Below are 13,398 nucleotides of genomic sequence, written 5' to 3'. Positions count from 1 at the left end.
TGCTTCGTCGCTGACGACACAACTATGTGCTCCAGTGTCTTGGAGATTATACTGCATGGTTAAAGAGATATGACGGTAATTCGTCTTGTCGCCCTTCTTGAAGACCGGAACTACATGTTTATGCACTTTCGTCCAATCCTTTGAAAGAACTCCAGATTTCAATGATTGGTTAAAGATGAAGGTGAGAATAGGACTTACTTCTGAGGCCGTCTCTTTCAAAAGGATTGTTGGGGTGTTGTCCGGACCAGTGGCTTTGGATGTGTCTAGTCCCCTCAGAAGCTTCTCAACACCATTGACATCCCGGATTGACATGGACTGAAATATCTTCAATTGATGGATATCGAGAAGGAAGGAAGTTTAATAAGAAGAAGGACGTACATTATCCGGTTCGGTAGTAAAAACCGGTTCACACCCCATTCAAACGGACGACTAAGAATGTTGGCCTTTTCTTGGCTGCAAGATTTCAGACATCCTTCAGAAAGAAGTTGCTGAATACCTGTAGAGTCTTGCCTTTGTGTTTTTTCTCTTAGACTCGATCGGACCAATGACGTCATTAAGGTACTCCCATCTCGCAGAGCGAAGGGACTTCTGGACCTGCATGGATCTCAACTTCCTGAAGAGGCTCCAATCTTCCTGAGATTGACTTTTGAGATCACGATTATATACACGACGCTTCTGTCTGATCTTGCTCTTAATTTCCCTAGTGATGTAAGGCAGGTTAAATCTGGTACTGCTCATCTTGCTAGGGATTCTCCTTTAGGTATGTCAATTTAAATTCCAATGATTCCCAGTTCAAATTGACAGACTTGGCGTCAGGACTGTTGATGAAGAATTCATCAGAGAAGGACCGAAACTCAGATCTGATCTAATCAAAATATGCCTTCTTATAATAAAATATTGTAGACTCTGTGAGCTTTACTTTTTTGATGTTTTACTTATGTATTTTTAAATATCTATGTTATATTCATTTTTGTATGGTTTTCCGGGGAGCAACACCTGTACGGGTTATTTAACATTTGTTGTCTCCCCGAGACATGCTTTTTTTATACTTGTCTGAGACCTCAGTCACATTTGCTCTACGGTGGCCGTACGGCGAGTCGAAAACAGCCGTTTTTACATTTTTTGTACCAGCTAGTGGTTTGAATAAAAATGAATATAACGGCTGTTTTCGACTCGCCGTACGGCCGCCGTAGAGCAAATGTGACCAAGGTATAAATATAATCAATCAATCAATAGAACTTACCATGCAGTCTGCGGATAGTCATACGACATGCACCATTGTGATTTGATATTGATGAAAAGACCCGCTCTAGCTTATAGTCAAATAAAAGGGACAATAGTCCCGAGAACAACAGAACAGGTCATATCCGCAGTACGTTCGCCATAACACGAATATCGTCAAAATCTCTTCCCCAGTGCAGTTCTATTGAGTGAAACGATATGACTTACATGTGATGCCTCAGCAGATATAAAAAGGTAAGCGTTGTAAAATACTTAACTATTTATTCTTCCTATATTGTGATTAGTTGTGGGACTAAATTACTTGCTGCAACATTATAGGCCTAGTCACCCAGACCGGACCAAAAGTGAATTAGACAAATCATAGCCCTATATCAATCGAAAGGTTAAACGGTTTAACTTTTATTGCAGCAATGCAAGCTTTATGCATTTTCACCTCTTACGTACAGCTGAATATTTTGCTCTAATTATTGAGCTTCGAAAATTCGCCTTCTTGTGCTTTTCATCATGCAGGCTCAAGACCGCCGGTAAGGTTATACACATAAAAAATCTGTGATTTTCTGGTCTTAAGATTATTTTCTTCACTTCTATCATATACATTATATCATAAATATCTTTTCTGCAAGCTTGAATTGATACCATCTACAGATTTGGGCCCGGGATTTGGACTCATGTTGTTTTTTGCCCTATTTTAATTCTCGCTTATTTGGAGCAGCTTTCCAATTCTATCTGCATTCAGATCAGTGGCGTAACTACGGGGGGGATACGTGCCCCCCCCCCCCCACCCCCATTGGCTGGCAAAAAACGGGGGGAAGAGAGAAAGTGGGAGAAATAAAGAGAAATTTAAAGGGGGAGAGGAAATTATATCATATCATATAAATCATATTATACTATATCATATTAAATATTATATCATAATTATTTACATAAGAAATATTTGTTCATAACTTTATGAAACATAATTTGCGTAGGGCCTGTGTTTATCGCTCCTGATGCCCGCATTGTCTGTTTAATGACGTACATAATTTTACTGAATCATCCCGTTCTCAATTCAATATACACCAAACATATTTATTCGCAATTCGAGCTTTTGTTATTTTATATAGTGACACATGCTTTTTTCATGACTTCAAGTTATTGGCCTCTTTTAAGGTCTGAATATAAAATAAAACATTTCCAGTCCGTATATACTTTCGTTCGCATGAATGGATTGGTAAGATATGTCTGCACTTCGCGAGTTCCGAAAATACGGTCCTTAAAATGTTCTTTTTTTCTGTTCTGAATTTAAGAAAATTTCAGCTCTCGCTTCGCGCTGGCATCGTTTGGTTAGTGAGATATGTGTATGTATGGTCTTATAGGACAAGTCCACCCCAACAAAAAGTTGATTTGAATAAAAAGAGAAAATCCAACAAGCATAACACTGACAATTTCATAAAAATCGGATGTAAAATAAAAAAGTTATGACATTTTAAAGTTTTGCTTAATTTCACAAAACAGTTATATGCACTTCCTGGCTGGTATGCAAATGAGGAGACTATGACGTCATCCACTCACTATTTCTTTTGTATTTTATTATATGAAATATGAAATATTCTAATTCTCTCCTCGTTGTCAAGCGATAAAACGATTAATTCCTCCCTGAACATGTGGAATTAGCATTGTTTAATACTAAAGGGTTCAGTCACGTTGGTCCTTATTGTCAAATGTATAAAAATTGAAATATTGTATAATTCAAACAATTTATAAAAAAAGTGAGTGATGGACATCATCGACTGACTCACCTAGTTGTGCATATCACTGTTTTGTAAAAATTAAGCGAAACTTAAAAATGTCATAACTCTCATTTTACATCCGATTTTGATAAAATTTTCAGCACTATGCTAGTTTGATTTTTCTCTATTTATTCAAGTCAGCATTTTCCTGGGGTGGACTTGACCTTTAATGAATTCCTACAAACAATTAAAAAAAAAACATTCCACAGAGAGCAAGACCTCTGAAAGACTGCTGTAAGACCATGAAACTTGCTCGATCTTTGAAGGGTCTTTCAACGAACTTTCAAAGATCTCCAAGGTCTTTCACGATTCTTAATGGATCTTTCAATGGTCTTCGTGGTCCTCGTTAGTCCCAAAACTTTTTCAAACGGTTCAAAACAGTCTTTCAGCGGTCTTACAGTAAAATTGTCTTTTTATGGTCTTTCCATGATCTTTCGGCAGTCTCTCAAGATTTTTGCGGAGATTACAGTAAGACTCGTGACAGATCATTTTTTTTTTGACTGGGCCTTAAGAATGCATGCAAGTTCTATTCAAGACAAGGGACAGGCTGATATAAACAGACATTGCCCGAACTCTATGGGTTTTTTTTTTCTTTCTATCTTTTCTCTTGTAATTTTTACTTGTCGTGTTTGAACTTTCAGGTTATAAAATATGTCAAAAAGCAGATCTCTTTTTGAGACGAATGATAATGTCCTTAATATGTTATCATTAAATGTGAGAGGTATGCAAAACGCAATTAAAAGGAGGAGTATTTTTCATTGGGTGCGAAACCAAAACGTAGATATTGTAATGTTGCAGGAGACCCATAGTTGCCAAAAGGATGAAAGCTACTGGGCAAGTGAATGGGGTGGCAATATACTATTTTGTTATGGAACGACGCATAGCAAAGGAGTCGCCTTCCTTTTTAGAAATGGATTAGATATAAACATTAGACAAATATACAAAGACTATTGTGGAAGAATTTTATGTATCCATGCAGATTGTGGAAAGGTACATTTCCTTATAGTTACTATATATGCACCAAATATAGAAAATTTGCAAATACAGTTCTATAAAGATTTGTTGAATGTTATTAGAAAGGAATGGAATGGTGACGAACACATAGTAATTGGAGGATATTTTAATTGCGTCTTAAACCCCAACATAGATAAAATGGGTGGAACAAAATCTAGTAAAAAAAATGTTGTTGAACGGATCAAAGATATTATGATTAATTTCAATTTGATAGATATCTGGCGAAGTATGAATGTAAATAAATCCTGCTTTACTTGGAGACAAAAAAGGCCTTTTGTCCAGTGTAGGCTAGATTATTTTTTAGTAGATTGTGATCTTAGGCAGAAAATTAAGAAAGTTGATATAACTTCTGCCCTACGAACAGATCATTCTGCAGTATGTATGTCAATAAAGTTGAGTGAAATATCCAGAGGAAAGGGATACTGGAAGCTAAATACATCCCTATTGCAGGATGACAATTATGTTAAAGCACTATCAGAAAGTATTAAAGAATGGAAAATAGACTTTATGCATATGGATCCACAAATAAAATGGGACTGGATAAAGTATCAAATTAAATCATTTACAATTAAATACTCAAAAAATAAAAATAAAGAATCTTATAATGTTGAAAATGATCTGCGGAAGAGATTAGAAATCCTCGAAAAGGATCTAACAACTGTGAACAATACAAGCAAAATTCAAGAGATAGACAAATTAAAAGAAGAAATTGTTAAAATTGAAAATAAAAAAATGGAAGGTGTTATGGTAAGGGCTAGATGTAGATGGTATGAAAAGGGAGAAAAAAGCAACGATTATTTTTTAGGATTGGAAAAAAGAAACCAAACAAGAAAATTATGCTATTCTCTTATAAAGGATGATACACAGGAATTGATTACAAATCAAAAAGATATTTTAAAGATACAAAAGGAGTTTTATGAAACATTGTATAAATCAAGAACAAAAAACGACGCAAACCAGGAGGCGGAGAATTTTTTGCAAAATTTACAAATGCCTTCTTTAAATGAAAGTGAGGGAATTATTATAGACAAACCGTTAAATAAGAAAGAAATTAAAGAAGCATTATATAGTATGTCGATAAACAAAAGCCCTGGGAATGACGGCCTTCCAGCCGAATTTTATAGAGTTTTTTGGAATATTTTAGAAGATATCTATATAGAGGCGGTAAGCCTAAGTTTGGATAGGGGGGAATTTACAACGTCGCAAAAACAAGCAATTATTACATTGATTAAAAAGGAGGGAAAAGATGAACGCTATCTAGAAAACTGGAGACCGATCTCACTACTTAATGCAGATATTAAAATTTTATCCAAAGTCTTTGCTACTAGACTATGCAAAGTTTTACCTAGATTGATACATCCATGCCAGACAGGTTTTATGAAAGATCGATACATAGGTGAATCGATTCGAACTATCATAGATACTATGTTCTACACAAAAGAAAATGATATCCCAGGTTTGCTTTTATTTTTAGATTATCAAAAAGCCTTTGACTCTTTAGAATGGAATTTTATTTTCTCTACCCTTGGCAAATTTGGATTTAGTCAGAAATTTATAAAGTACATTCAGTCCTTTTATACAAATATCAGTAGCTGCATATGTAGTAATGGACATTCATCGGGATATTTTGATTTAAATAGAGGGGTTAGACAGGGAGACCCCTTGTCCCCGTATTTGTTCATACTTTGTATTGAATCTTTCGCATGTGAGATAAGGCAAAGGGATGATATTAAAGGTATTCTTATAAATGAAAATATGATTAAACTTGCCCAATATGCCGATGACACGACATTGATTTTAGCGGACAAAAAGTCTGCAGAGAAAGCTTTTTCAGTTATAGATAAATTTTCCTCTTTTTCTGGTTTGAAAACAAACAGAGATAAGTGTAAAGCCATGTGGTTGGGCTCGTTTAGAGAATCTCAAGATAAATATTTTGATATTGAGTGGCCAGAAAACCCAATTAAGGGTCTTGGAATATTTTTTTCTTATGATACTGATTTAGCTTTAAAGCTTAATTTTGATAGATGTATCAAGGATGTAAAGGTATTGCTAAATATTTGGCGAAAACGTAATCTTACTCTGATAGGAAAGATACAAATCTTAAAAACTTTTGCATTGTCAAAGTTCATATTTTGTGCCTCAGTTTTGTCTGTCCCTGAACATGTGGTGGAAGAACTTGAGAAAATTATACATGCCTTTTTATGGAATGGAAAAAAGAACTATATAAAAAAGTCAACACTGATTGCCCCTTATTCTAAAGGGGGACTGAATATGATCGATATTCGTTCAATGTTTAAGGCACTCAAAATAAAATGGATAGTAAGATTTTTTGATGAAGGACTTTCTTCATGGAAGATATATTTTAATCATTTTATAAGAAAATATGGTGGTCACTTTTTACTCTATTGTAATTTTGATAAAAAAGATTGTTTAAAACTAAGATTTGTACCCTCTTTTTATAAAGAGGTCTTATATGCCTATTTTGAGTTAAGAGATCTGAGTAACCATGATGCATTTTCTCATGAAAGTATTATTTGGAATAATAGACAAATAAAAATAGCAGGTGTCAGTTGTTTTGTGAAGGAATTGTTCAATATTGGTGTTTGGTTTATACAAGATTTATTTGATGAAAATGGTCAATTAATCCCTTTTATAAAGTGGCAACAAATTGGCTTTAAAAACTATCTTCTTTGGCGTTCAATTGTTTCTGCTATTCCACAGACAGTTAAAGCTCGTTGTTTCGAGAGGCGACATCTGTTAAAAAAGTTAGATATTTGTATAGTTTTTGGTAATAAAAAAATATTTATATCAAAATTGTCAACCAAGATCATAAAAGAAGATAAATACCAAACCCCTACTTCTGAAATATATTGGAGATCAAGGTATGATATAAGTGAAGATGATTTTAGTTTTATTTACGAGTTGCCTTTTAAAGTTATTCCAGATACAAGAACAAGAATATTTCAATATAAAATAAATACAAGATGCTTACTAGTAAATGCAAAGTTAAAGAAAATGAAAGTTGTAGATAATGAGATGTGTTCTTTTTGTAAACAAGAACAGGAAACAATTGAACACCTGTTGGTAGAATGTTCGCATACTCGAGATTTTTGGAATGAATTTCTAAGATGGTGGCATACTAAATTTAAAAAACAAATTATCCAAGTAAAGGATGAAGAGATTTTATTCGGAATTAAAAACAAGCAAGATGTGTTATTGAATCATTGCCTTATTGTAGCAAAGAAAACTTTATATCTGTGTAGATATATTAATATCCTTCCTTGTTTTGACTTGTTTACCAGTAAATTAAAACAAGTGTACCAAACAGAAAAGTGTATTGCTTATAGGGACTCTACTATGTATAGATTTTAAAAAAAATGGAGTTTATTAGATTTTGGGTAATGTAGACGAACAGACCTGTATTGCTTCTCTATGTTTCTTTTCTTTTCCCTTTGTTGTTTTTGTTTTGTATGTATTTTTTTTATCAAAATGTAACCTATCCATACTGTACATTGTTATTTTTTATGGTTATTAAACTCGTTTTGTAATATGTGTATGAGATGGTTATACTAAATAAAAACGTTTCAAAAAAAAAAAAAAATTGAAAGATCACCGAAAGATCATTGAAAGACCAGGCAAAGTCCATGGAAAGAATTCTGAAAGATCACTTGTTGCATAAAAGATCTCTGAAAGACCATTGAAAGATCTCTATAGGACAAGTCTCAGACAGTAAGACAAGAAATATCCAGAGTTCTTTGAGGGGTCTTTCTTAGCAATTTCACAGAGATGACAGATTTCAGTGATCTTGGAGACTGCTGTAAGACCTTGCCAATTGTTGGCCCGGGGGGGGGGGTACTCGACCAAAAAAGTAGTAGGTATGTGCCGCGGGCGAGACAAAAAACGGGGGCCTTGGAGCGGGCTTATTGTAAAAAGGAGGGTTCTCGGAACGGGCTTCGGAACTAAAAGAAGAAAATGCTATGCTTTGTAGCGGCTTTCTTTGTTCTTTTTCTCAATAAGACAAAAATGCTATGCCTTGGAACGGAAATTTGAGTGTAAAAATGGGGGTCCCCTCCTCGGCACATACCCACTATCAGTGGCGTAACTACGGGGGGGGCATGGGGGGCACGTGCCCCCCCCCCCCCCCAATCGGCTGACCAAAAAAAAAAAAAAAAAACGGGGAAAGGAGAAAAAGAGGGAGAAAGGAAGAGAAACGTACTGGGGTAAGAAGAAATTATTGTTCATTATGATGTTATATTAAATTATAATTATGTTGTTATATTACATTATATTACATAATAAATATTTTTTTCATAACTTTATGAAACATAATTCACTCAGGACCTATGTCTTCATTGTTCCTGGTGCTCGCATTGACTGTTTAACGAGATATATAATCCTGTTGTACTGAAACCTCCCGTTTTCAAGTCAATATACACCAAATTTATTTCCTCGCACTTCGAGATATTATTGTTTTATGTACAAGAGTATGCTTCTTTTTAATGACTGCCCCATTTTAAGGTCTTAATATAAAACATTTCCTGTCCGTGCTAATGTTCGCATTAGTGGATTGGTGAGATATGTCTGCTCTCCATGAATTCCTAGAATCAGTCCTTAAAATGTCCCTTTTTCTGATCTGAATATCAAAAAATTTCAGCTCGCGCTTCGCGCTCGCATCATTTGGTTAGTGAAATACGTATGGTCTTAGTGAATTCCTACAAACAAGCCTTAGAATGCCCCTCTTCAGGATTGAATTTCCTAAATTTTAAGCTCGCGCTTCGCGCTCGCAATATTTGATTAGTGAGATGCGTATAATGATTATTACAATTTCTCCAAGTGCTTAATGCGTTTAGATGTAATTCTAACAAAATCAGCAAGAGCTTGGCACTTGCATTAGATGACTATGGTGAGATATGTATACTCTTAATGGATTCCTAAATTATAGTCCTTAAAAATCTCCCTGTTTGAAGTCAGTATAAACAAAAATTTCAGCTCGCGCTTCGCGCTCGCATTGTTTAGTGAGAGAGGTACGTATCATGATTACAAAAATTTGATTATAATGTCCCTTTTTAGGTCCGAATATCAAAAATGTTCAGCTCGCGCTTCGCGCTCGCATTATTTGATCAGTGAGATACATATCCGTTTAATGACACTGTCCTTAAAATGTCTCTATTAGGCCAGTATACCTGTCAACTTAGCGCGCGAAGCGCGCTCACTAAGTGGCTCAAAATTTTTGCTGGTGCCCCCCCCCAATGCCGTGACCCACGGTACGCCACTGCCCACTATGCATTATATACTGCGTGCCCCCCCCCCCCAGAATGTTGGTCTTTGAAAAGTCCTTCAAAGGTCTCCCCTCTCTGGAATGGGGGCCATATGCTCTCGCATTAATTGATTATAATAATGAGATACTTCTCATGTTCAAAGTGCTACGTGTGTTTAGATGTAATTCTAAAAAAAAATCAGTACGCGCTTGGTGCTCGCCTTGGATGACTATGGTGAGATATGTATATTTTTTTCTATAAGATAGTCCTTAAAATGTCCCAGTTTCGGGTCACTATATACAATTTCAGCTCGCGCTTCGCGTCGCATTGTTGTTCATGTTGTTTAGTGAAACAGGTACGTATCGTTCATCGTTCTCTTTAAGATTTAGTGTGATTCTCCTAGTTTACTAGGGAGATTCTGCTAATTTCCTGCAGAAAAAAAATTATGATAGGGATGGATTTCCATACAGTTGAATTTGATTGGATAACTCTTTGTAAGACGGGGCCCAGAACGGCACATTGATTTTCCTGACTGGTGATCTTTATTATCGTCTGCGCACATACAGTTTGTGCATTGTTTATCAATGTCTAATCTGCTAACTAATGGCCTCATTGACGGCGACCATGATATGATCACAATAGATAAATATAAATAGAATTTTCAAATGACAATGACAGTTATAAGTATAAGTATTTATTTATTGTCCATAATTGTAAATTCTTCTTGTTCACATGCCGTGCAAAATTATAGACAACAATTGTATAAATTTAACATGAACAATGAAATCTACATTTGGAACATGACAATAAACATAATATATCTTACATAATAATTCATAACAGAGTATTTAAATAACATGAAAGGCATTTTATGAGTTCACTGAAATTTGCAATTTGGGAAATATCATGAAAAGACAAATATTGGATTGATTAAATTGTAATAATGGGTGGAAAACTTGGTTAGATGTAATTTACATTTCAGGTGAGTACTACTTATGTAACTGGGTAATGTATTCAAGTATACTTGCTACTTGTTACATGTTGAGGAATTCACTAACTGCACGTACCCAATGAACGCCCATCTGTCCTACTAGGTCCATGGTACTATGAGCCAAACAAAGAAATCACTTAACATAAGTGAAGAGTTGTAGGTTTCTATCCATTAATTTGAACACCGAATATTTCCTCTGAAAATTATGAATAAAATCGAATTCATAATCTGGAAATCGAAAAAAAATAATAATCCCTCTTTCTACGTAAAAGTATATGAATCACAACCCACCTGACACGTAATGTGGCGTCACGTACTTCAGGCCGTTGAGAAACGAGATAAACAAGATAAAATCTAATGTCAAACTCGTTAATTGAGTTTTTCTTAAGCAAAATACGCAGATTTCAAGCGGTGAATATGCATAAAACTCAAATTAGTGTACTGAATATGTAGCTTACATGGCTCGCATTTGTCAATTTCAATTTTAACTCCGGTCTGGGTCTTTAACTCGCTGTTCATGCTGTTTGTCTTGTGTTTTTAAAATGAATTTGAAATAAATTTTCCATTTTCAGTGTAAAAAATAAGAACTTGCTATTGACCAAATATAATCGAAGATCAAGTAAAATACTTTATTTGAAAGTAAATCTCAAATTATATATGCAGTCAATGGAAAACAATCTCATTGACTATAAATTTCGACAAATTTCTTCTTTTTTTTTTGCCCTATGAAAGCATTAGAATTCACAGCCAAAGTCAAGGTTCAATTCACAGTTGATACATTTTTTCATTCTTTACTAAAGGAATTCCAAAGTTCCTCCTCCTCCTTAATTCTCTTCTTTCTCCACCTCCACCTTCTCCTTCTTCTTCTTCTTCCTCTTCTTATTTTTTTTTTATCTCCACCCAATCCTCATTTACTTTGTTACGTACTTTCCTTTCTTTTCAGAGGTCAGGTACCAATTAGGAATGAGAAGGTCTCAAAGATGACTATGCTAAAGGTCGGAGTATCATCAGTGTTTGAACGGGCAAAGATTGTAGCGATCAGTCTCTGGATGACACTTGCCATCTCTTGTGAGGCATCCAATATACTGGTAAGCCCCCTCATTGGCAAAGGAAGTCATTTCTACCTCTCAGCTGCCATTGGAGAACAACTCCTTACCCGGGGCCATAATCTAACCTATCTTGTCAGTAACGCCTTCGAAGACCATGTCAGACAGAGTCGTTTTGGTGAGATGTTCCATTATGAAATATTCAAGCATTCCATCCCGGCAGACGAAATCCATGAGCAGTTCAACAACTTCAGCCGATCTCTTTCATTACCTGGTAGGGGAAATGAAATGGAAGTTAGTTTCATGATACTCGCAACACGACAAAATGACTGTGCCACCATTCTGGAAGATAAAATGCTCATGTCTCGACTTCGATCTGCAAACTTCTCGTCACTCTTATATGATATTACCTGGGCATGTGGAGCAATAATCGGAGAGGTTCTCAATATTCCATACTTTGCAGTCGTTCCCTATCCCAGTCCTTGCTTCCACACAGCAAGTGAAGGTTCAGGCTTCAATCCAGCTTTTGTACCGTCTATGTTGACCTCTTACTCCCACATAATGTCTTTCAAAGAACGCCTAGTTAATACATTTTCTTTCGTAATGCATCGCAACTTGGCAATACAATTCTCGTTTAAACCTTACAAAGAATTATCAAATCAATATAATCTTCTAGACCCATATGAACTTATAAAGAGGACAAAGATGTGGTTTGTGAACAGCGATTTTGTAGGAGAATATCCTTGTGCATTACCACCTAATGTCATCCCAGTCGGTGGTCTTACAGCGAAGGATCCTGAGCAACTCCCATCAGACATTGAGTCCTTTATTCAAGGTTCAGAAGGAGATGGTATCATCATCTGTTCATTTGGGACCTTTTTGGTACTGGACGAATCAAACATGGCACTGGTGAAGATATTTATGGAAGCCTTCGCTAGGTTACCTCAAAGAGTCATCTGGCTCTTGAAGACATCTCCACCGTTTCCGATCCCGTCAAGTATTAAGATTGTCCCATGGTTGCCTCAGAATGATGTCCTTGGACACCCTCAGACAAAAGCTATTTTCTTTCACGGTGGTCACAACAGCTACTATGAAGCTATCTATCATGGCGTTCCTGCAGTCGTCATGCCAATCTTCGCAGACCAGTTTGGTGTCTCAAATAGAATCACACAGTTCGGCTTGGGGCTGAAGTTAAATAAAGAAGAAGTAACATCAGATTTGATTTACGAAGCTCTTTACGAAGTGACTTCTAATAAGACATACATGCAAACAGCCAAAAGGATGTCGGCTAATTTTCGGAATCGGCCAATGAAGCCTGCTGAACGGGCAGCATTTTGGATTGACCACGCTATCAAACATGGTACTGATAATTTTGAGTTACCTGTAGACTCTTTGAATATTTTCCAGTACTATCTTATCGACGTTATAGCTTTCATATCTGTGTTTATGATATTTTCTATTTACCTTTTATTCAAATGTACCACAGTAGTATGCATCCATATATATCGTTTTCGAAATATATCTAAAAACAAGAAAATTGATTAATTACAGATAAATATCACTTACTATACATGCTATTACATGCTATATATCCCCATATACAATATATGTATATATTTTTTATCATGCTTATATTATGCGCGCTTATACACCCAGTATAAGTCAAGAATAAAGTAGGATTGATTATACCCCCTTTCATCTTATATCTCTCTGTTATCCCCCCCCCCCCCTCTCTTTCTCTCTCTTCTCACCCTACCTCATTTATTTCAACTTACATTTTTTTATTAATCTTTTATTCATTTAAATCATAATGAATGCATGTTCAACGTGACACCCACCCATCAGGCATTCCGAGTACACTGTAAAAATGTGGTGTTAAAACTAACACCAGTTGGTGTTAATAGAGGACCACACACTGAGGTGTTAAAATTACACCCTAGAGATTGAACATCAGGGGCCGCGGAAGCGGGGGGGGGCTGGGGAGCATCATAGCCCAGTGGATTAGTCTCCGGACTTTGAAACAGAGGGTCGTGGGTTCAAATCCCAGCCATGGCGAAATTTCCTTCAGCAAGGAATTC

At 35.8% G+C, this 13,398-nt stretch overlaps 1 protein-coding gene across 2 annotated transcripts; it reads left to right on the top strand.

Moving 5' to 3' along the window:
* Positions 1 to 472: 472 nt before the first annotated feature.
* LOC129274651 (UDP-glucuronosyltransferase 2C1-like) lies at positions 473 to 13,008 on the top strand. Of its 2 annotated transcripts, XM_064108571.1 has the most exons (3): positions 473 to 760; positions 1,417 to 1,476; positions 11,218 to 13,008. In XM_064108571.1, the coding sequence occupies exon 3, from the start codon at positions 11,255 to 11,257 to the stop codon at positions 12,863 to 12,865; it is 1,611 nt and encodes a 536-aa protein (XP_063964641.1). In that variant the 5' UTR covers positions 473 to 760; positions 1,417 to 1,476; positions 11,218 to 11,254; the 3' UTR covers positions 12,866 to 13,008. The 2 variants fall into 2 exon arrangements, with proteins under 2 accessions (XP_063964641.1, XP_063964640.1); XM_064108570.1 differs by lacking the exon at positions 473 to 760 and having other exon boundaries at positions 1,347 to 1,476.
* Positions 13,009 to 13,398: the final 390 nt, after the last annotated feature.

Source organism: Lytechinus pictus, chromosome 13, assembly GCF_037042905.1.
Source record: "Lytechinus pictus isolate F3 Inbred chromosome 13, Lp3.0, whole genome shotgun sequence".
Taxonomy (NCBI): domain Eukaryota; kingdom Metazoa; phylum Echinodermata; class Echinoidea; order Temnopleuroida; family Toxopneustidae; genus Lytechinus; species Lytechinus pictus.
Note: the sequence above shows the minus strand (reverse complement) of the source record. Positions and strands in the feature narration are given on the sequence as shown.